The 25405-nt window shown below is 39.3% G+C and overlaps 1 protein-coding gene across 8 annotated transcripts in view; it reads right to left on the bottom strand.

The window, feature by feature from the left end:
- The window catches only part of MYRFL (myelin regulatory factor-like), a 43165-nt gene that overhangs the window by 10743 nt on the left and 7017 nt on the right, over window positions 1–25405 (bottom strand). For 6 of the 8 annotated variants that reach the window (XM_021385152.1, XM_021385147.1, XM_021385154.1 and 3 more), the window contains 17 exons: window positions 22348–22415; window positions 22001–22256; window positions 20449–20540; window positions 18725–18872; window positions 16570–16765; window positions 15454–15530; window positions 14053–14163; window positions 13423–13513; window positions 8054–8254; window positions 7541–7649; window positions 6999–7108; window positions 4443–4606; window positions 3786–3849; window positions 2578–2663; window positions 1737–1808; window positions 1579–1625; window positions 1317–1478 (listed from right to left, as the gene is read on the bottom strand). In XM_021385152.1, the coding sequence (XP_021240827.1) occupies window positions 1317–1478; window positions 1579–1625; window positions 1737–1808; window positions 2578–2663; window positions 3786–3849; window positions 4443–4606; window positions 6999–7108; window positions 7541–7649; window positions 8054–8254; window positions 13423–13513; window positions 14053–14163; window positions 15454–15530; window positions 16570–16765; window positions 18725–18872; window positions 20449–20540; window positions 22001–22256; window positions 22348–22415 (2054 nt within the window). The remainder of the gene's footprint in view (window positions 1–1316; window positions 1479–1578; window positions 1626–1736; window positions 1809–2577; window positions 2664–3785; window positions 3850–4442; window positions 4607–6998; window positions 7109–7540; window positions 7650–8053; window positions 8255–13422; window positions 13514–14052; window positions 14164–15453; window positions 15531–16569; window positions 16766–18724; window positions 18873–20448; window positions 20541–22000; window positions 22257–22347; window positions 22416–25405) is intronic. The other 2 variants (XM_021385151.1, XM_021385149.1) reach the window with 2 other exon arrangements.

The raw sequence follows: 25405 nt of genomic DNA, 5'->3' as shown, positions 1-25405 counted from the left end.
TGTGTTGATGTTTCACTCTTGAATCTACACTTAATGCTATTTGGAGCATAAGACCTTGAGAATGTAATGCTTTGTGTTTATTCTTATCTTCCCTTTCCACCTAATATCAAAAGCAGCCAGCTGGGTATAGAAGGTTTTCATATTTCATTTTCATCTGTCTACAGTTCCCTCATTTGTAAATGAGATTAACGTCTTTTTAATTAATCAACACTCTTTCAGGCTTCAGACTAATACAAATCACTTAGATATATGACCTCTTGAAAGCATTGTACTGAACTATATCTGCCACAGGGCTTACTGCAGCATTAATCACAAGAATAGCAAGGACCACTAACATGAAGCTTGTCTGCAGACAACAACACTTTGCAGTATAAAAAATGGGCACTGAGTGAACCTCACTGAAACAGTTCATGAGGTAAGAGTTTCACAGCAAGTGGCAATGCCTGTCCTTGTAGAAATTTGTGCTTCAGAGGCTGAACTGTGTCTGTCCCCGGTTTCACTTCAACTCATCAACTGTGGTTGATGCCAGAATTTTTCCCAAGACCAAGAAAGGAGAAGTATGAATACTGACTTTAGTAATACTAACACTTACTTCTACACATTGACAATGTTAAGGTCTGGAACTGAGGAATACAGATTACAAAAATCGGTACCTGACTATGTATAAAATCTTTCTTATAAATGTCTTAAAATGTATAAGCAATACACCTACTACTATATTACACACATAATATCTGGTAGACGATATCTGAAGGAGAATTCATTCCAGTAAAAGTAATTTATTTCATAGAGATCTGCCATCAAATAATATTTCTCTACTCAAAATCCCCGTCCGAAAGACCAGTTAAAACTGGAAGTTTTATGTTTTCTGGCAGTTGAATTTCTGTTTCTGCCCACAGAGCAGATGTAGTATGACCACACTGTGACACTATTAAGTGCTCTGGGTTTTGTTTTAAAACTGTACGTTCACCCTTCACTATGCTCAATCAATTCCTGGCCAACTGTAGCCAAAGGTTAATTAAAGGGATTAGTGACTTTCTGGTTCACATCAAATCATTTACTGTGAATGGCCAGGAAGAACAGTGACATCTGACAAAACATTTTAGGACCCAGAACTCTCGAAGGTAACCAGGCCAGAGATTTCAAAAACATACTGACAGCAGTGATTATTGGTTCTATCAGCAGTTCTGAAACTCTCTGGACTAGGCCCTATCTTAGGAAGCTAACTACCTTTAAATATTCCTGCTTCTTCCCTCACACTCTTCATATAAACCTTACTGAAATAGCAAATAACAGAAATGCACATTTCAACTTACGCATCTCCTCTGCACTTGTTTCCTCATAACTTCGATATTTGACTATTGCTTGATGAATTGGACAACAATAAATCTTGTCACAAGGCAAAAGGTCACAGAAGTTCACTTCAGGAATCCCGCTGATGGCTTGTGTGCTCTGAGAAATTGTGCTTTCCTGCAATGCTAAAGAAAAAAAAATGACATAATTCTCACTAGTATTACTTGTCTATTGGCATTCCATAACAGTCTGTTATTTGCATGCAGACTGGCAAATATACAGTACCTGCTGTAGTGGTAGAGGGAAAGAGTACAACAGAACTTGAGGTATTGCTGATGGAGAAAAAGAATAACAGTTCATTAAGAAATGGTCTTCACAGTTGTGGACCAAAACAGATTGATCCACAATGCAATATTAATTCTGGCACTATTTCAGCTACTTGCCTGGGAACAAGATGTTTTTCAACATGTCTGTCATGGATGCTAAGTACATAAAGGGTCGATATTGTCAAAGCACTGTAGAAAGAGAATTTTTCTGTAAATTCACATCAATCTTCTAAGTAACATAGTGTTAATAATACCTTGATAACACCCTGTCCAAATGCAGTAATGTAAGGGTTAACTAGCCAATTATTTCCCCTTTAGGGAGGGGAAAATCTCACTGAATTAAATATTTTTAGATGAAGTACTTGTATACAGATAAATTCAATGCAAAATACGGTCAGTTTTCGATTGCAAATAGAATCAAAACATCATTTTAAGATAAATGGAGAGATTGTGAGCCACAGCTTTGGAACTAGAAACAGCAAATGGCAATCTCAACATCTTAAGTATAATTTTCTTTCTAAGAATCCAATGCCACAAGTTAAACTTTCAAAGTGACAGAACTGCCCATCACTCAGGGATGGGTAGTTTAATTTCACACAACAGAATCACTCTGTACATCAGAAGTTGTAATTAGGCATAGAACAATTGCATAAAATACACAAAGCCTCACAAGTATGGCTTTGGACCTGTAGCGTGAGCCACTGAGATACGTTCAAGGTGCATCAGACATTTTTATGTGGACATGAATTAGTTGTAAGTGTGCCACACACAGACCTCACTTTCCTAAAACAATTTCAACCTTGTAATTTTACCAGGCATGTTCACTATTAATTTTAATATATTGTGTCCTTTAAGTAGGAAGAGTGATAGAAAGACAAAAATTCGCAGTTTTCTTTCTGGTGAAACAATTAGAAAGGGGAAGAGAGAAACAAGGCAACTGTTGATAATTAGTTGTTACCATAGTGCCATAACAGCAACCAAAGCTAATATAGTCACCCGGAAAATCTTCCTGGAGCAAGACTCTTTCCTCTTCGATATACAGACCTAGAAAAAAGCATGTTTGGTCAAATTAAGAAATGAAGAAATACTACACTAGTCTGACTGGAAGTTAACTTCTTTTTCTTTCAGAGGAACCGTATGCATCATTCTTAAATGGTGGCCAACTACTAAAGCGAAAAATTTAAGCAATGACAGGCTCTCAAAAAGCATGAGTGTGCTGCACACCATTGATAGTCTGAGGACACAAACAATACACAGAAAGAGAGTGGATAAAACTAACAGCTCCTTCTCTTTTCCTCCTGCCATTTTAAATACTTGATGAATATGAAAAAATCAAATGAAGAACACTGTGAGCAATGGCCACATCTAAAAGATGAGCAGCTTTCAGTATATATTTAGACCTCATAAAACCAGGGCTGGTGTAAATGAAGAAGAAAGGTACTTTTCAAGCAAATAGAATGAGCTTTGACCATGGAGTATTTGATTGTCCTTACAGAACAAAGAACATTTGACCTATTATTTTCTCTCGCTCTTTGGCACTGTCAAAAGCAAGACAGGTAAATGTGCACTGAACCACCATAAAAAAGGACTCAGAAACCGAGGAAGACTGTCATGAAAAAGATCAATAGATAATCCCTAACTCATTCAGTCCCTATTAAAATGGATCTCTTCATTCTAAACCAGGATGGGCAAGTTACAGTCATATAACAATAGAAAAGACATCCTATTGCTTCAGGTTGTCTTTACTACCTGAAAGATAGTATTAACCATTACAAAACAGGAGATGCAAACAACAAGTCACAGAGAAAGAGTCAACCAAGAAACTAATCTGAGAAAGAATGATTACTGTGCATACTTCCAAACTGCAACTGAATCGTTTCCATGTAAGGTTGCACTACACCGCGTGAGCACACCAACTGGCTCGACAATTCTCTCCTGATTCTCTCCTGCACACCACTGTGGATCTGCCCCTTACACACGATGTATAGTCAAGAGGTAGAAGTGTCTCATACATATTTTCTATCTTAGTAACAGGGAGCTTTTGTGCTTCTAGAATGATGCTAAATAATTCTAGGTAAGGGATTTTATTATATTTTTAGAAACACAACGACTTTCATCTGTATTTCAGCACATACAAAAACTCTCTTGTAGGCATCTGTCACTCACCTTGCTGGATTTTAGCTGGACTGATTTTCTTGATGGCAAGAGACTAGTGGCTCGACTACACCTGCTGTAAGAGACAAGACTTCTTTGACATTCAAATACAGTAGCAGTAAATGAAAAAAAGAGACATTTTTCACTAGTGTTAATGTCACTTGCTTCACAGTTGTAACATATAATAGGAGAAAGGCAGAAAAATCATCAGATTCATTTTCAAGAACAAAAGCCTCCAGTTAACTCATTCAGATGCATGTTATTAGATACTACATTTGATTTCAGAGAAAACTTGGAAAAAGTGTTTAGAAACAACAAATGCTCATCACTTTCACTGAAGCAGTAATGAAGATATTTTATTCCAGAAGAGGCTCTGCAGACCTCTCTCAGCACTAATTTCCAAGTTGCAAGGCTGTAACTGGATAGAATCTATCTTTGATTTACACAACTGAAGCAACAACAGAAATGACTGCAATTTAACTACCGTTTCACCCATTAGTTTTGTCAGTGATATAAAACATACAAGAGTTTTGCACTTTTTTGCACAACTTTATTGCTTGAAAAGAGCTGAACTCAACTGTCAAGCAAAATCAGCTTTCATTTCTACCACAGAGACTACTTCGTTAATTTCTGCGACAACAATCAGAGAACGTCTCAGACAGAAGTTACCTGACTGTGCTCCTTTCACTGACTGTTGACTTTAAACTGCTTAACCGTTTCAGCCTGGACAGTTTTCGGTTCCACTGTTCCAATTCTTCTATTCTGACTTCAAGGTTGTTGGTTAGTTTGCAAAGCTGTTTCACTGCACCCACATTTTCCATAAAGATCTGATCCTGAGAAGCAAAATAATGACAACAGCAGGCACAGTACATTCATCAATTAGATGCAACAAGCAGCAATGCATGCAGAATTCACCTACGGAAGGACACGCTGAATATTTAAAATGCAAACAATTTAACCCACTGTAAATGGGAGGTCACTTTGACTATAAAACCCCTTTGCTAGACTGACAACTGCCTTGTGCTCAATTTGCAATAAACTGAAAATGAGGACTTACAGAAAAATTTGAAGCTGAAGGGTTTTTGTAGACCAAGGATTTAAACTATATTTTGAATTTTAAAGCTGTCAAAGCAATTCTTTGCTATGTGATTTGTAGTATTGCAGCTGAACACTGATTTCAGAACCCCCAGCAGAACGTACATCCAAACATTTACCTGCAGGATAAACCAGTCCAGCCCATTCCATACATAATATAAATTATACAGAAGCAGTAAGACAGAGAAAGATCCAAATCAGAACGTTAAGCTGTAATAGCCAGTATTGCCTTCTCCTCTTTTGGATGCTACCCTGAATGAAGCTATTACTGGCAGTTAATGTTGCTAGGTGTCCCTACCTACTCCAGCCATAGAGCAGTAAGGCAAAATTAGTTTTGCCTTTTGCCCTGTAAATACCTTTCTTTTAAAGGTGACTAGATTCTTCAAAAACAGACAGTTTGTATAAACTAAACCAGATCACAGGTGCCGGTGGTAAGCTGCAAACTTCTCTACTGCCAGATGACCTTCGCAAACAGCTTGTTTGCAAAGGAGTGACTTCAAAATAACCTGTGCACAGAACTGTGAAATCAATCCTACAAGTCAGTCACCCTCATATCGATGGTATATAGCAGCCACCCATTCTATTCTCTTCAAATCAGGCACAAATTTTTTCTAGGTGGCTACAGGTAGCCAGGAAAATGGCTCACCCAGAAAAATGAAGGTGTAATTTATTTTGAGAAAAATGGACAAACAAAGGACTGATTAGAGTTTTACTGACTCATTGATGACAAAAATATTCAGCGTTGCGGGGTTAAAAAGAGAAGAAAATTTTGTCCCAAAACAGCAAATTTCCACACCATTAAGACATTTCCCAAGAATGTAACAGAGCCCAGTTCAAATACGTAATGCAACTAACCAGTTTTACAGAGTTTGACAGTTCTGCACAGGTAACTAAGACACAACACACCAGCGAGTATCTTGCCTATTTTGAACTAAACTTGGAATGCAAGACAACAAAGTTCTAGGCCTCATCACCTGCCTAACTGCAAGCAAAGAGACAAAAAGCACTGTTACACTTCTATTACTGAAGAGACTGAGATATTCTGATGATGGGAGCTCCAGGTTCTTATAGCAGAGATTCTATCTGAGACATTAGATATCCCAAAACTCTGCATTCAATTTATGTCTTGAAGTGTTAGATGGAGCTCTTTCTCAGGCCCCTGTCCCTCCATATCAAGGTCACAGAACTGTGAGTATTCACATAGAATCATAGAATTAGCTAGGTTGGAAAAGACCTACAAGATCACCTAGTCCAACCATCCACCTACCACCATTAACCCCACTAAACTATGTCTCTCAACGCTATATCTAATGTTCTGCCACAGCTGTTAGGAGAAACAAGAGAAAGCAAAGATGGCATTGCAGTAATTTACCCAGCCTTGTTGAAACAGCAGCAAATCACAGAATCATAGAATGGCCTGGGTTGGAAGGGTCCTGAAAGACCATCTAGTTCCAATGCCTTTCTGGAGACAGGGCTGATACCCACTAGATCAGGCTGCTGAGGGAAGGCTGCTGAGAGACCTACCCAACCTGGCCGTGAGAACCTCCAGGGATGGAGGTGGCAGCTTATGCCAGCGCATCACCACCCTCTGCATAAAGAAATTCCTAGCACCTAACCTCAACCTCCCCTCTTTTAGCTTAAATTTGTTTCCTTTTGTCCTATCACTATGAAACCATGTAAAATGTCTAATGCTAGTGCTCTTCTATTAGGATCTATAAATCAGTTACGAAGGCTGGAATCCTGACCAAATAGAGCACATTTTCTAATCTCCTTTTCAGTGCTCTCTCTAGAAAGCCCTTCTCCCCACCTGCTTTGGAATTCGACTCTTTGGACCAATGCTATGAAATCACTATCCACCTTTTTCAGTGAATTTAAAGTTTTTTGTCATTTCTTTGCTATTGTATGATTATTTATTATTATAATGATGTTTTAATGTATGTAAATACTTCCTCTTTTTAAAAGATTCAGACATTTACTAACACCTGATGGTTCAATTTTTCTCAATAATGTGCCACAAACTGTTTTTGTGCAGGCTGACATCTTTGTATAAAGCACTGCATGTATTCATAGCACCACCCATGAAAGGAACAGACTAAAAACACATCCCCACTTTCTCATTCAAGACCATACCTTGTCAACCATGAGGAAGTTTTCTATTTTCTCGCCATCGTTACAAGCGACATCTCCAGCTTCTCTAACAGCCTGAGGCAAAAGCTCCTTCACTTCCTGTGCTATTATTCCTGTTCACAAGATAACAGAAACTAAAGTGAGGAAGTGCAGCGACATACCACTTATCACAGCTGTGTGTTTAAATTGAGTTGTCCATCCTGAAAGATACAACTAGGGCCAAGCATATTCTAGAATTTATCTATGGTAGGAAAATCCATGATTTCACATTTTTTCCATCTGACAGAAAATATTTTTTTTTTAAATTCTCTTCCCATTTCTTTGCCATAAGAACAAAATTGTTTCTGATTGCGTACTGCATTCTCATTTCACCTCCGGAAAAATCACGACCTGCCTTTAATAATTGAAATAACAGTTGGAATAACACCAGAAATGCTTAACTTGGGCACTTCTAACTCACCAGAGAAACACAGAAAAGTAAGCAGTTGTAGTATCCTACAAATGAGGATGAAATAGCTGAGGATTAAAAGGCACTGACTGAATACCTGTTTCATGGGTATTTTTTATTCCCATAACAGATGCAAATTCAGGCTTGTAGTCGTACTCCACCAGCCTCATTTGTGTTATTCTTCTCAACTGCTCATTTGTATCGACCTAGTTGGACAAATACCAAGATTAATATGTTGAATCACCAAGAATGGCAGTGGCATCTAGGGCTTCACTGACATAGCAACAAGCCTGATACGATCATTTGGCCAGGCTCTGCATCAAACAATATGAACAGTGTTCCCATTCCACATTAGCAGAGTGCTATTTGTATTTGTATTGCCAGCTATTCTTCAGTCCAAAAACTCACATTTACAGATACCCCCAGATTTGACAGTCAGGCTCCCAAAGGCCACTGGTCACGGCTCTACAGAGCACACTGACACACCACATCTCCTTAAGCCAGAATTTCAGCACACTCAAGATAAAGGCACTGGTTCACATATCAGAACAACATCCATAAACGTGCTGTGGTGCAAACACAAGAGCCCTAAATACTCCATAGCCCTCACCTCCCGGATATTCTCTTTCGCTCGGCTGTCAGATGGATGCATGACTCTGCCCATAACTTTTGCATTTCCACAGACAACCAGGGCTTCGTCTGGTGCATCTGTGTTAATTCCTACTCGACCGTGACAGACTACTGTCTCTGGAACATGTCCTCGCTGCCACAACACATCACTGTCGTTCTCAAACTGCCCTGGGTTAGATGCCTGGAAGAAAAAAACATATTTAAAAATATAATATAGCATAGAAGTAGTATTGCTTTATTCCACTGGGAATTTGAAATAACTGATCTTAAATACTTAAATTGTATTCACGAGGTTTTTTTTAACACATCAACATAAAAAACAGTGTGGAGTCAGTTCTAAGTAATTGTTTCTGCTCATACAGCACTGGCCTCACTGCTTTGTCCCCTGAGTTCTGTTTTATTATCACAGTAAGCTAAATTATCAATATTTAAGGCTTTTCAAATGTTAATACAATGTAGCCTTCCTCGATTTTCCAAACACTTTTAGCATGTACTGAAAGCATGCGCTGAATAGATCAGAGGTGATCTTGTTTGAATTCACGAGACCTGTTCCCGTAAAATAGATGCTCCAAACTATAAACATCACATATTGCAGATTTCTAGAAATAATCCTTGAAAACAAGTCAGTGGAAAAAAGAAGCCCAACTACATTAACTAAATGGTAAATTACAAACTTAATTGTAAATCATCTGTGGAAAGGGATCATTTTGTTCTCTGTTTACACTGCACCAAGTGCAGGGGAGCCTTGCTCCACAACAGAAATTACTGATACAAGGAGGAGGAGGGGAGGCGGGAAGAGCTAGTGAGGTCACTGCCCCTACCCATTGCCTTTTCACAAGCATCAAAACATCTGCTGGAGAGCCATGACCATAGATGAGATCAGGTTTTATAGGGCTTAGATTTCCTTTTCAGATCCATTCTATTTCCTGCAGTCATTTTGCAGCAATGTCACAGAGACAATCACATAGCCAGAACTGAAGGAATGGAGAACTGTGGCTCAGGGGGAGAAAGGCATTCAAAATCTGCCCCAGGGCTTCAGCTTGACGTACATTTCTTTTGACAGTAGGCCCCGTGTAGGCAGCCCACTCCTGACCACCATCTCCTCCTGCCAGCCCCCAGCTGAAACTCTGACATAGAACAGGATAGAGGAGCCAACCTGATTTGAAATTAACCGAGCAAAAAGAATTAGACTTGTTTCTAACATTGATCCATCCCCATTCCAGTTCATTGCAGGACCCCAGAAAAACAGTTGTGCCAGCATGACTGAGGAGGAGTGTGGCAACAAGAGCAAGAGGCTTGATAGGAACAAAAATGAGTCAAGCACTGATCAGTCAGTGCTGTCCCAAAATGAAAAGTGCCAAAACCAACGGCCCAGGAGATACATGTCTCGCTGTGGGCATTTTCACAATAAAACACACACACAAAAAGTCACTAAATCAAAAGTCTTTTGACAATTTGAGCAACATCTTACTAATACACCTTAAAATGAAAACAGAATAATGAGAATTTTTAAATTATTTGTGGTTTTGGACTGGTAGAAAAGAATGCTTAATAAAATAGGCAGGAGCAAAATCTCTTTCTAACAGAAATTTCTGCAAGTTACAGCTACCAAATGAATTTTGCTTTCATTCAGAAACTGAAGTGTAAATTACATTCAAACCCTGTTTACTTGGCTCTACAGACCTGCAAAGACTATAAAGAGTAGTTCCTGGAGAGGACACCATCTGGAAAAGCAAATCATGACAACTATCTAGTTAACCAATTGTCATTTTCAGTAAGGGATCTGAAAGTAAACATATTCAAAATTTCTCAAAAATCCTCTATAATGTTTAAAAAGGAATTCACATTGGAAATTTTAAGTCAAGGAATGAGTGTCCTTCAAAGAACACACACAAAAAAAGGAATGTGTATAATTAGAAAAAGAATTTGTCTTCAATAATTAATTTTATTGATTTATTTATTCCTTTTACTTTGAATTCATGTTTTCAAATTTGAGCCTGACTAGAGTAAGATTGTGTCAAGAAACCCGCATGTATTTAAAGATGTCTCAGGTTTTCACAAGCGTTTGACATCTGCAACACATCGTGTTGTGCACTTATCACTGTTTGCCTCAATTAGAGCATGATCTGATATGCCTGATAACCACTATTCAGTTGGTAGTTTTGTTATGTTATGTTTCAGCATATAAAGGGCCAGAACAGGAACCACTTTCTCTGGCAGTGCTTTTGTAGAGCTTTGCTCCTTTAAGGGAACCACTGGCTTGCTCAGGATCCACTAAAATCCTTTCATATATCTGGAAATCCACTTTCTCCTTTTTTATATACTCTCCAGCTTTCCTGTTGACACTTCCACCACTTTAAATCACAACCAGTGCTGTTCTTTCTACTTTTCTGCCTTATTTTTCTTTGGCTGGAATAGTGGGTAGGTTTGCAGTATCTCATTCACTGGATTTCTTTCAAAAAACTCTGTTCACAAATACATCGAAGAAGCATTCTTATTGAAATTTCAAAAGAATTTAACATTAAAAATTGAAGAAAAATGTAAATTTCTAAATCTTACTCAAAAATACATATCATATAAAAACAGAAGCAATCCCAAGAATGAATCAAATGTGAAGAGTTAATGGCTTTCCCACATTAGCAAGGAGACAACATTTGTAACGTTGTCATGCTCAGAAAGAGAAATTCAGAGGAGAGCACTACTGTGGAAATCAATGGAAAAAAAAGGAAAAGAAATAAACATATAGAAATGATACAAACACAAAGTGTCAGTGTACTGAAAAGGAAGAACACACAGCAATGGCCAGGATAAAGCTCTCCACCATGGCAGAAAACTATTGGAATTCCAAACTTTGCTTTCAAATGTCTCTTGAAGCTCCACTCACAAAGGGGCTCTAGGCTTTATCACTCTCCAAAAACCTAACCATGGCTTCAGGAATGGATCTTGTGGCACAAGAGGATACGTAGTCATGGCCCAGATAAAAAAGCAGCCAATAATGAAACTGTTTGAAAGTATTCATCTTCCTTCAGCAGTCCGAGTGCAATGCTACACAAAATGGACATACACACTTTCTCTCTTTCCAGACTCTAACCCTAAACCAGGCTGTAATCCTAAACCTAGGCACACAATGTGCCACCAAAAGTTATCATGAACAATTGCCCAGAAAAAATGCTGCCAAGACTGAAAGATACCTTAAGAACTCACCTTTCTCCAGCAGTCCCTTCCCACTCCAACAGATGCAAGAGCTCTTGGTCCTACTAGACTCTAAGACAAAACCCTAAGCCTATTACTAGCCATAACCAAAGACCCAGAAATGTTCCAGGAACACAACAAGAAGCTCCATGATGGGCCCACACAAAAAGGTTTGCTGGACAGCAATATTCTGATGACACTCATATTTCCTCTCATAGCCCCTAGGACTAGGTTTTCATCTCAGTCAAAGCCCTAAAAATAATCTCCACACTAAAATTAACCACTACCCAAGACAGTGTCCAGATCAGATATGAAACTTACAAATCACAGGAAAAAAAGAGTGAGAACTGAAAGGTTTTGGCAATCCTCACCTTCCCCTTGCAACTCCGTTGTACTCAATCACACCAGGGCTCTGCAGTTACCAGTCAACTAACCTAATCTTTACAGTAGGTAAACCTACACATTGCCCAGATCTGACACAGAATGCTACACCTTTGGCTAACATGAAAAATGGGTCAGGACTGAAAGATTTTGGCATACCTCACCTTCTCCTTGCAATCCCTTTTCAGCCTAATAGTGGAGCTCTGGACATTCTCTCTCAACAAAACCTAAGCCTAAACCTAAATCTAACCCTAGTCCTACACTTCAGAAGCACCTAGGTCCAACATGAACCCCCAACCTAAGATTTGCAAGGAAAACAGGCCAGAAATGAAAGCTCTGGGAAATCCTTACCGATCTTTCACAGCACCACTAGAATCCAACTCACAATGGGTCTCTGAGCTTCCTCTTTCAGCAAACGTAACCCAAACCAGAGAAAGCACTCCCGTCCAACAAGGAATCCTATCAATGGCTCGCAAAGTAAAGGAGACAGGACTGGAGGGCTTTGGCAGCCTTCACCTTCCCTTGCATTTCCTTTGCAGGCCAAATCACCTTGGGGACCTAAGCTTTCTCCGTTTACAAATCCTAGCCCTAACACTAGTGACAAGCTCTAACACAGACCTGCACCTAACATTCATACACAAAAGGGCCTGGGACTGAAAGCATTTGGAAGCCCTTATCTTCTGTTTGCAGTACCATTAAAACCCCATTCACAATGGAGTTCTGTGCTTTCTCTCAACAAACCCTAGCCCTTACCTTAGACAGGGCCCAGATACAACAGAGGGTCCCATGTACAACTCACATGAAAAAGGGGCCAGGAATAAATGTTTTGGAAGCCCTAACATTCTGTTTGCAGGGCTTTCTCACACCAAGGTACACTGGAGCTCTGTGGTTTCTCAGTTTTCAAACCTTAACCCCATCTTTAGTCAGTGCTCAGGGACAACACAGACCCCTCAGATATGGCTCACACAAAATAAAAAAAATCTGAAAGCAGCCCACATATTCAGTTGAAACCCCTTTCTAGCCCAGCTGATGTTGCATCTCTTCACTTTATTTCTGTCTCTAAAATCCAACTGGAAACCTAATCCAAACTGCTGGGAGAAGCTAAGTTCCTGCATGGCTTTTAGATTCCTTGCACAGCACCTCCATATTTCCTGTTACATTATAGCTATGGCTTTTTCATCTTTTCCAAGTCTAACTGTAGGCTAAGGCTGAATATTAAAAGGATAAAAGGATAATTTTATTTTTTCAATCCCCTTGTCCATATAAAGGTAAAAAAAGATCAGAGAGAAACTCTTCCTGTCATTGCTTGGAAACATATATTACAACAACCAACTTAAGAGCTCAGACGCACAGGAAAGTGCCAGCTATAGGTCTTAATCTTCCAAGAGCTGCTTGTCCTTCTTCGCTTGCCTTTTTTTTTTTTTTTTTAAAATTCTCATCTTCCTTTTAAAATGATGCATTTAGACAGTGAAAGCATTTATCAAATTCCTGGCAAGTGCAGGCAATTGTTTCACCTCAAGGAAAAACAATCTGGAAAGATCAACATAGTTTGTGTTGGAATTCAAAACTAGCTTTCTTTCTGAAGACTTCCATATCCCTACTTCTAACATTTCAAAATCCTGGTAATTACAAGATAGCAATGTATTCATATCATACGCAACTGATATTTTTTCTCAATATTTTTTACTCACTGGCAACTTTTTCATGCCCAAGAATCCCTCCCAACAATCTTCTGCCAAAACAGTAAATGTGAAAGCAATATGAGCTTCTACCTACCCTTACAATGATCTTTTCAGAGATATTTGCAGACAGCAAGTAGAATTGGTCCTGAGAGACAGCATACAGTCCAACCACCAGCATGAAGTACCTAATTTGAAATTGATATTAATGAAAGAAAAAAAATTGAAATAACACCTTGTCACAGAAGGAAATAAAATGTTTTAAATACAATTTCTATTACCGATACATAAAAAGATAGCCAGAATGTTTTAAAAATATATTTGTAAAATGAAAGAGAATATGAAAGATAAATGTTTTCTTCCACTCTCAAACACTATGATTTTTCAATCCCCCAAATCATTGAAAAGGAACAAAGATGGCATTAACTGAAATATTTAAATAAGGATTGGGTTTGTTTTTTGACTTCTTCGTTATGTCAGGCAACATTCTGGCAATGACTTCCTGAAATGATCGTTGACCATGAAGATAAGGTGATTCCTTTTTTTTCATTTCTTAATTCTCACACCATTCTGTGACTCCAGAAGAGAGGCCTTAAAGCAGATATCAAAGAGTTGGAAAGCAATGAATCACAGGATTTGGCAACATGGAGATTTCTACAAACTCCAGCTCCATTGTAGAGTGGAGGTTTTTTCCACTTCCCACACACCGGCCAATTAGCTACAATACCTTTGGTCAGGATTAGGTTTCCCCTTTTTTCTCATATTATTTGCTGTTGTTTCACTGAAATGCAACCTTCCCAATGTCACTTTAGTTATCTGATCCCCTGGCAGATCAACTCTGAAACAGGAAAGGAAACAAGATAAGGGAAATAAGTATTTGGAGATCTACCTGGCTCTACCCAGACTTCTTCAAACTCATTAAAAGAGTTTTAAGAAAAACTGACGAATGAAAAAACAACAGAGGAACTCTAGTGAAAATGCAGCAAGCCTGGTTTGTGAAAGTGCATTAAAATCACAATGATTATATCAATGAGATAAACAGAGAAAGGACAGAGAGGGGGAAATTGCTTTTATTAGTAAGAATCATAGTTTCTTGGTCTATTTGTACGCTGACTTGAACACAGTAAAACCATATGCACACCGTATGATGAGAAACTGTTGCCTGCCAAGGGCATCATTTCTCACTATTGGATTTGAATTTACACATTAAAATAAAATAAATTTTACTGCTTGACTTTTTATCATCTGCATCTAATTTGTGTGTTGAAAGTAAAAAATGTACACGTATGCCTCAAATACACTGTCGTAAGTGATAAATAATAAGATTAAAGAGTTTGAATGGAGAAAAAAACAGTCCACCTTCCATCTTCTCAACTGCTATGGGTGAAAATTGCACTATCAGCACACATGAAACAACTGACATGCACCCAGAGGTATTACTTTTCGGAATGCAAAAAGAACGATAATGCTACGAGAGTTAGCTATGCGAAAATCCAGCTCTCTGTCCAAGTTCAAAGTTCAGTTTTGCAGACCGCATATCGTAACCCTTGTCACAACACCGTCCTGTCAAACTTGACACTGGCTTATCTTTTTTTGCTCTAAGGCTCATTCAATTATTTATGAAGAACAGATCAGCTCCAACAGGAGACACACCAGAAAAACGAATAGCGATTCTGCCACTCACTACGATGCAGAAAGATGGCAGACAGTTCCCAGGAGAAGCTGCACGTGTGTTTCTAGCAGGGCCACTTCCCCTTAAAAGCACTGCAAACACATCTCATCCTTGTGTAGTCTCATGTCCCCGTACCACAGGAACAGGGGCATTACTTGCATTTCTTAAGATGGGAAATGCATCCACCACCCATCACTAGTGCTACACAACAATGCTGCTAGCTGAGTGCAAATACTTTAGATGGGCAAACTTAATAAGATAAAGCTGCCATTTTTTTTCCTTAATGAAAGGACACCAGGTATACACCTGCAATTTTATCTGCTCACCCAGAATAGAACTGAATAAAGATCAGTGGATTGGCTTACAGATACTGTGAGTTTCCAAGAAAGAAGAAAGTCAAATTTCAGCCCACTCCAGCACTGAAATAAAATTGAATAAGCTTCTCAAATTTCTTACCTAACAGGATAGAAAGTTTTTTTGCTTCTATCTGACTGAGATTGTTCAATAGCAATTGTTTGATTTGGAGCTTCCATCTATAAAAAAAATTATGATAATATTAAATTTTGAAACACATGAAATCTGCAGAATAAATCAGTAGGCAAACTGAGTCTGAAACAGTGCGATCTCTCTCACTTCACACGGAACTGCATAGAAAGTAACATGGGAATTGACACCTGCTCAGTGCTCTGTTCCAGATGGTCTAAATGTCCATTCTTGGACGCAATTTGAAAGAAAACAAAGAAGGAAAAATCATGTATTTATTTGTGAAAGAAAAATTGCTTTCTGAATCTTGCTTGGTTCTATCCCACATCATAGATGTAAATATTCAACATGAGAACATGTAAGGCAGTCCACTAAGTCACTTTAATGTAAATGTCTGAATCTTTCTGGGATGGTACCAGTTCAGATGGGAACAAAGGACAGTAATGTTCAGTAATTTCTTCTGCATTAATGTTCTAGAACATATTAATCAAAACAGGTACAGGAATCTTTTAATCACTAAATTTTGAAAGCAAGTAAAAAAAAATGGTAGAAACTCTCAGAAAGAAGAGAATTTCATACTAATTCTCTATATGCAACACTGTGGACCCATATTGGGTGGGAATAATTTTGTTCTGAGGATGAAAACCCGGCAAGAAGAAACATGGGTATAGCATTGGTTTTCTACATGTGTATTGTTCAGGAAAAAATATACATATATGATTCATCTTCTTTGCTTTTTGAGCTTTTCTTTTAACAATTCTATTTGGCCAGTGGGTAAACCAGCCACCTACACACCAACTGGCATCACTATACCACCCACAGAGGGAATAAAATTCCAGACAGTGAGAGGGACGTCACTGAAACCATGAGTGAGACAAACATTATACCTTTCAGCATGTATCAAGCACAAGCATCCACAAAACATCACTCCCACAGCGTTCCATACAGAAGTCATTAGTAAATTAAAGAGTTGTCTTTTGTCAGTTCTTGGTCAAGAATGTTTACAAAAAGAATTCATTTACTGATCTTATTCTATGGATAATCACATATTAACATTAAAAGAAACACACAAAGAGGATAAATACTTGCCCTTATTCCAAAAGCTTTCAAGTAAAACTTTTCTATCAGTTTCATCCCCAGCTGAGTTTTGACATATTTTGGATGACCAGTGATTCTAATATGGACTGTGATTTGGAAATGATTCTTCTTCTGGCACACAAAGGCATCATCTGTTGCTGAAAAATTAAATCCTTTGTCTGTGACAATGTGATATCCTATGGCAGGTCTATGAAAACAACAAAGGACAGCAATTTTAAGTACAGGAATATTTGTATCTTTAGTTCTTACTTTTTGCATTGATTGAAAATTCACCCACTTTTACAGACAAAATGGGAGTGGAAATACATCTTTCAATCACCAGTTCTACAGTTATTTTCTTCTTAGCTTCTTACCAGTGTAAAAATGACAATGCATGTAAAATGTACTGTCATTCTCATCTGACACATTAAATATTTGGAAAGCAGAGGTGGGGAGCTTACACAATCCTCACTTATAAATCTGATGATGACATGAAGGAACTCTGTGCACCTACAAGTACAACCAAACATTTTAGTATATTCAAGTATTCATTACAACATTGCTATAAGCCACAGAGTTGAGCTACTACTGCAGACAGCAAAGTACTAATGAGATAGCAAGATTCCCTACTCTGCTCCTCAGTTCCCACACTAAGTTCTTCGGCAGCCTGTACTCAAATTAACAGGAGTTATAGATACTGACCCTCTGGCCAGACCACTATAAAACTCATTTATGATGTGGTAACTTCCTACCCTCAACAAAGAAAACTCCATTCTATTGGGTGACCAATCTGTCACCCAAGGAGAAAGAGTATTCTGTCCTTATGATTAACAGTAGACAAGAAAAGATATCAACAGATCTTTCTAAAAAAAACAAAACAAAAAAAAAAAAAAGCAGTGGATTCACCATCTCAACAATGCTTCCAGTTCTCTGATTTAAGTGATGGATAATTCTGAAATAATAGAATTACACGACAACACTCTCTTGTACGGGCATTATCCTTTCTTGCTAATGAAGGTCGGATAGTGACAATCTCTTGTCTGATGCAACTGTGAAACTCTCATTAATACAACTACTGAAGATAGCTTTGCAGAACTCATCCATTTATTTGCATATTATTGGTTAGAAGAATCAAAATGTACAGACTTTGCAGGAAACGCACAAACTTTATCTTTGTATAAATGATGAAAAAGAAGTCCCTTCCAAACAATCACAGAATATCTGACACAAGGAATAAAGAGAAAGGTACTTTAAAACTATTCTAAAACAACACAATCATTTTGCTAATTCCTGTTTTCTCACTCAGAGGAAAAAACTGTGCTCTGTGCCATAAGTTATAGCAAATCTTGGAACAACTGCTCTGCCACTGACCTCACTTAAGTGAAATACCTATTACTTCCGCTAATGTCTTAATCACCCTCAACACTAATCACAAATGGTTTTGGATGTTTTAATGTTAAACATCGCATTGCCTTATCTCTGTTGATACAAGCTACCAAGAAATGTGAGTCTAGAATTTCAGTTTTAAGTGTATGGGAATCAAAATATAACTGGGCAGGCAACAGGTGAGAAGTCTCCCGCCATCGTCAGGTCTATTGCAGCCAGCAGCTGAAATTATAGCAAGAATTAGAGTCCATCCAGATAAACACTTCACATCCCAAGCACGTCTGAAGCACTGGGAGGTTTCTTACTCTTCTGCTTCATACAGGAAAATTCTTAGTCTTTGTCTAAACAGTTGCACATTATACATACATGTCTGTAGCCAGAAGACTTTAGTCATGCAAGCCCAGAAGTAAAACAGGTATCTTCTACTTCCATTTCTTTAATGCTTCAGGCCATTACATGCAATATGCTCAGTAAGTATATTCACTAACGTGCTTGACAAAATAAATAAAAACTAACATGTATTTAGGTTAAACTCATTTTTCTTTTCCTCTGAAATCCCTGAAGGGAAACCAGAAAACCTAGCATGAATTTCAAGCAGTGTTTGAAGTTCAGCTTATCTGATACACCCAAAAATTCATATCTCACCACTACTATACCTCCTTCTCCAGTCCTACATTCAGGAAGAACAAGGGATGACAAAATGTAGCATTTATTCCTATACAGTGTCATAAAAAAAAAAAAAAAAAAAAACTTTTTTCCAAGTGCAATCTTCAGTGCTTACAGTTTTTCATAATTAGAGTTCAATAAGCTGTTCCACTGAGAAGTTTGATATAGTTGCCATGTTAGAGCTTGACAGCATTTTTCCAAAGCTGCATTCTGTCCATCACTATCATATTCTTGCACTTCAACAGCACAGTCCTTGAGAACTGCTGTAGAGGGATAGAAATCCTGCATTAACATTTTTATATAATTACATGCATAAAGCACAAATCATTCCAAATACACTTAAATCTTACTTTCCTTCACAACTATTCCAAAAGACCTTGTCCCAGAAAACTAAGTTTTCCGCTTGCCTAATTTGCAACATATTACACAAGTAGCATTTCCTATTTTTATTATCTCCCAAAGGATGCGTAGCTCCTTTGGAACTGGGGGAGGGGAGGAGCCAGCCCCAAAATGGAGAGCTAAACATGTAGCACTGTAAGAAGCTGTGCAAGAAGCAAAGTGGGACAAAGAAGTGCAGTTCAATTACAAGAAGCAAAAGAAATACAGAAGCTTCCCATTCTCTCCAGTACAAGTTTAAACTGAATATATTCATTGCAAGAGGCTCTTACTTCCAGAGATAGAGACAGTTTCCACTGTATTTGGTTACCTGGTTAATGCTTTCTGGCTATATATGACAGCATTATGAGACAAACAGTGTCAACAGCAATTCTTAGAGATATATGTATTCTTAGAGATACTTCATGATGACAGAGGAGAATGCGGTAAGAGAGACAGATAAATGGAGCGCAGTAAGGAAGGGAGAGAATATCTCAGCATAGAAACAAAGATATCTCTATGGCCTGCAGCAGCACAGTGAGACAGAGCTCACCTCGACCGGAACAATTTCAGGCCCAAGCATCATTTGCGAATCCCCATTTCCGACACACAAAAGGGGGTGAAAAATATTAAAAAGAAAAAAAAAAGTCATTCACACTTTATTTCTAGAAGATTCCTATCCCTTTTTTTGTTTTTAATCAATGGTTGTGTTCTTCTTCCCACTACGTGTGGATTAGTGAGATTTAGTTAACACAGACTCCTAAAGATAGCACATTTAAAGTTGTGTCTTTTAAGTATTCAAACCAGCAATAACAATTTTAGACACAGAGATGCCTGCTCTGGAACTGCCTCTTTTCTTTTTCCAGCAGTGACAGACAGAGCTAGTCACAATCAAGTAACACTGATTAAACAAAAGGAGGCACCAATGGAAAACTAACCTAGTAAACCCACTTGCTACTCATTAATTTAAAAATCTAAAAGATTTAAGCTAAGAAATAAACCTAAAGAAATAGCATGCAACTCTCAGATTTTCCACAAGGCTGAAAGTTCCTCAGGCAAACTGTAGAAAATCTATGGAGGTGATAAATTAGATCATAAGGGGAAACTGTGATCTGTTTGCTCACACACCATATTAATTCCCCATTAAACTGAGCCACATTTCTTTGCCCATTCTATTTAGCATCAAGCATGTATGCAGAGTATGGTATCATCTGCAGGTTCACACATGGAGAAGGACACAATATTTGGAGGGCAGGCAGGGATCTGATACTTCACCTCCCTTTGCCAAACATAAATAGGTCCTTATTTTCAAAAATACTAAAAAGATAAATTGCTCCAAACCTGGTAGTAGCAAACAGGTTGTTAATACCACTGCCATTTTAGAGCCATTAGGGCACATGCTCTTACAACATTTACTTGCCTGTAGTATGAAACATCAAACTCTGTTTTCATGGAGTTGCTTACCTTGACTGGAGCTGTTACACCAGACTTGAGGATCAGTGGTATCTCCCAGTAACTGTGAGAGCTTTCTTTTTGTGCCTGATGCTGCAGAAGTACTTTTAAAAAACACATTAAATTACTCATTTCAGTCTAAATACAGTTATTAGATCATAAAACACCCAGGTATCACAATCTAATTGTTTTGTCACCCAGATTTTGATTTACTGGGACAAGGAGATTGTTTATGGTTTTTAAAAACTGAATTATGCATTTATTCCTTCTAAAACATAAACTAATATCTTTTCATATATCATATCAGTGGAGAATTTAATCTCTTTTAAAGGTTTACAGGATGCAATCTGCAAAATCATGATATCCACATTAATAACACAGCATTTTCTTGAATGATTTTACACCATTGAGTGTGAACTCATTTTTCTTAAACAGAAAACAAAAAAACCATCAGCTGTTGTTAAACTAATCTGTTAATGAAGGCATCTCAAGGGAAAGCTGGCTGGATGCAGTTTTCTTCTTTCCCGGAAAGTGAGATTTCAAAATTTTCCCTCTCTGCAAAGGGGAAACCTTATTCCAAAATTTTGATATTATAAAATGGGATCTCAAATATCCTAATGGATGGTCACTCTTTCTGGATGTGGAAAAAAACAAACTAAACTCCAGGTCACAGGCAGTCCTAGCAGGTACTGATGTTTAAGTTTCCCCACAAGTAGAAGAAAAGCCTGCTTGACACACTGTTATTCTTTTTCTGGATTTGTTCAAAAATTCCACATTAGGTTTAGAAGCATTTTGTATCTTAAGTTCCAATAATCAAAGCATATCCTCAAAAAATGATTATGACTAACTGTAATCTTCTACTGGAAAGGAAACAATTAAAACACAACCGGCTACACCAAGAAACCGAGGCCGAGCTTCCTTTACTCAAATCACCAACGTAACATGCAACTGACCTCCATGCAGAGGAGGAGACAAATATAGAGAATCTACAACCCCAAGACTAACACTGATGAATTCTTATGATCTCCCAGCAACTGGGATGCCTCCCTCTGGCATGAGCTGATGGATTCGTTCTTACTCAGTAGGTGTCATGGTTGAATGTCTGCACTACTCAATGTATTTTAAACAACCAAGTGTCCAGAACACACTAGTAGATGAATACGGCAGATAGTATATGAATACCATTTCACTTGCTTATATGGATGTGACAATTCTTTTCCTCTAGTGCCATGTGTCAGAATACTTTCAAGACCCTTATGAACAAGTCCCTGCAATGAGTATTGCAAAACCCCTAACTGTTTTTATAAGCCAGTTATCCACTACCTGGGGATTCCTCCTTAGCTTTGTATCTCTCAAACTTGAAATGCATTCCCAGGCATTTGAATCCTAATTTTTCTCAAGATGTTTAAAGAACCCTCAAACGGAAGTTTCTCAAACGCATCTAAACACTGCCATCCTGTGGAAAACTCTGCACCCACAGGGATTTTACACTAGTCTGTCACCACATCTTCTACTAGCTCCATTCTTTTCTGTATCTGCCTCATTCCCTGCAAAAAGGCTTTACCTAGAAATCTGAGATACATTTGGCTGAAAGTATGAATAATTAAAACCCAAAGAGCTGGAGGATGTAGAACTATTCCATGGAGTCACAGTGTTATCTCTCTTCAGACAGTAGCCTTCGGGAATGCTGCAGGGATGCCCACTGCTGTTGGGGTCAGAAGTCTCCAAGAACCTGTAGGGAAGCTTGCTGGGTGCCACAGACGATGGACATGGGAGCGGAGACTGCTGCCCACCCGGCCATGTAGCATCATCCCATGTGGCTGCAAGTAAACAAACAAGAAAGTAAGTAGAAAGAAATTGAGCTGGAGACCTTCCTATCAGCTTGGGGGAGCCAGAACTCACGTCACCTACTCTTGAGCTGTGGTGGAGAGTATGCTTCTGACCCAGAGTCTGGTGGAGAGTCTGGCAACTGTCTTTGCCTAGGAATGAAAAACAGATTTAAATTTTTACTGAGAGAAGACATGGAGAACAGATCTCTCTTCCTCATGGAAACAAGGCAAAGACAAAAGCAGCTGGAGGGGGGACCCACAAGGCTACTTGGAATGGCTTTCAGGAAGTTTTGCTTACCAAGGTTGCTGCCCCTTCTCACAGGATCAGTGACAACTGCACTTCATCAGCTGTCACCTCTGGCCCTCCACCTCTGTCCCTTGCAGGGAGCCCCCATCACCACCAGTTCTTGACCAAATGTCCCTCCAAGGCAGGGGACTCAAACTCTGCTTCCTTCCCATGAGCTGCTCTTCAGTTACATCTGGGCACACCAGAACATACAGAGCTCACAACAGCTCCATTCTCTCTAGACTACATTTTAAAGATCTTTAACATCTTTGTCCACAAACGGTAGACAATTTCTTAAGAGATTAGTTTGGGCACAGTGCCCTCAGACACTGTCAGAGGTCAGCAGGTCACGCTGCAGCACCAAGAGGCATCCCAAGGAAGGAGAGAAACACCTAGAAGCACATAGATCCTATCTGAAGCAAGAACTCTCTACAAATCCACTGGAAGGGTCCAGAAGCTTAATGCAGGATTTCCCTAGATTGCAAATTACTTTCCCTCTTCATAACTCTACACAAATTTCCTAGTTCCATTTGGAAAACATTGAGGGGGACCAATATCTTCTGTGCCTAAATGACGAAAGAATTAAAAATAAAGACAACTAGCAGGTCAATCTCAGCAGCTTCTCAAAGCAGAGCTTCATTTGAAAAGAAAAAGGGCACAAAAATGCCTGACCACTATTGCTGATTAGTTGCATGTAACACCTGGGTTTATCACCCGGTGGAATCACGACACATGTACTTGAAGGAAAAATACATTTTAAGGTGTACTGGAAAGGGTTTAAGGGTTTGGGCCATAGGAGCCGCAGCTGCACTGAGAGAAGGCAGCCACGAGCCACCCAGTGCTGGTCTCAGCTGAGCGCAGCCAGTCCTGATTGGTTCCATCCAGTCCCAGCACTCACAAAGTGCAGCAGATTGTGCAGCACCACATGCAGCATCGCCTCTCAGCAGCTCCCACATCACACCTGCAGGGTAGCACTGCGCTGCGCCACATCCAGGCAGAGCTGGGCTGCCCTCCGCATACAGCGATGTGAGCAGAGGCTCGTCTCCTGCTTCGTGTTCCATGAATGGGGAAGCAGGGCCAGCTCTGCAGCAGCTCAGGTGTATCTGCTGCCCACAGCACTGTTGCCCAGGAGGAACTCTCACATCCCACTGTGAGGGAAGGTCTCTACTCCTTCAGCCACCAGTGGCCAGCAGCAGGTGCACAGGCACAGGGGCTGCGAGGCAGGAAGGCAGCTATGCTCTGACCAGAGCCAAGTGCTGGCGGCCTGACAGAGGAATCCTGGCTGGGGACACAGATATGCCATGTGATCCACAGCCGCCTCTGTGCCAAACCCCATGGACCAGCAGAAGAGATTTCTGTTTTAACAGCCCTGCTGGGAGAGGTCACTGGGAAAGCAAAGTAGTTAAGTGTGCTCTTGCCTAGCCTGATTTTTGAAGTGGTCACTGTTTTTTGTTATTCAAACAGATACATCTATTAAAAGGAACCAGTTCTTCTTTTCAAGAACTTCAAGAACAAGCTTGTCTGTGGGATTTTACTGTGCAGCTTCCTTTTGATTTCCACGTGGAAACTGAATGCTTCCTTGTCTGCAGCTGACATGAGGAGATTTGCTCTGTTTATGGCTCAGCGGATACCCAGGAGTTCAGCCCCACTCTCATGCTTGAGGTTTGAAAGATATTCCTTGATTATTTACTCTTTGGCACTTATATTTGATTATACTGCAGTATAACTCCATAGTATTTGTTGTAGCATATACTGTTTTACTTTTGTGCTTCTGGAGCTTCTCTTATCAGACAGTGTAAAGGATTACTCCCTTAGAGAGAGGTGTGGAACCAGACCATGATTTAAGCTAGGGCAAGTCCCTCGTGAGTAGCTCACGGCAGCAAGGTGTTCCCACACAACACAGCAAAACCATTTCTTCCGCACTAAAAGTGGGAGCAGCCTAAGTCACCAGCAGACTGCTACAGAGGCTGTGCTGCTGGCTTCAGTCAGTTGAGGGCATAGGTCTGTCTGTCGTATCTCATAATTCTTTTAAGTTTTTCAGTTCTTCACAATCGTGTTTTCAAAGTAGTTTAAGGGAGAGAAAATCCCATGCCATCTTGCTGCTATTCAAACACAAGGAAGAACTCCTGTACAGTGACGGTGACGGAGCACTGGAACAGGTTGCCCAGAGAGGCTGCCCATATCTCTTCTATGGAGATATTCAAGACCTGGCTGGACACTTTCCTGTGCGACCTCTTATAGGTAACCTGCTTCAGCAGCAGGTTGGACTGGATGATCTCCAGAGGTCCCTTCCAACCCCTGCAATTCTGTGATTCAGTGAAAGGACATAATAGAGTGGTCCTCAGTTGCACTAGGAACGATGGAGGTTCAGAAATTGGCTCTTAACACTTTCAGGCATAACTATGAGCTGTAGGCTCAAACACTGTCTTGGAGCAGATTATCTTCTTGCACATGCACATAAAGAGTTAGTAGCACCGCAACTATAATAGCTCTGTAATGTACCTAAGCTGCATGATAGCAGATATGTACATTTATGCAACTGCTACGTGCTTTTGTGTATGAAAGCAACAGAATCACATTTTAAAGTTATCATGATGGAGTTTGATAATCTGTTTAACCTGATACATATTTAGACATTTGAAGATCGAATACTATGAATACCTATAAACAGTAGACTCTTCATTTTTATTTTATGACTGTGGCCAGAGGGAGAATCAAGTCATTATTCATGATTTAGATATAGTGTTGAGAGGCATGGTTTAGTGGGGTTATTGGTGGTAGGTGGATGGTTGGACTGGATGATCTTGTAGGTCTTTTCCAACCTAGCTAATTCTATGATTCTGTGATTCTATGA

The sequence above is a fragment of the Numida meleagris genome, chromosome 1 (genome assembly GCF_002078875.1).
Source record: "Numida meleagris isolate 19003 breed g44 Domestic line chromosome 1, NumMel1.0, whole genome shotgun sequence".
NCBI lineage: Eukaryota > Metazoa > Chordata > Aves > Galliformes > Numididae > Numida > Numida meleagris.
This window is presented reverse-complemented; position numbering and strand designations above follow the sequence as displayed.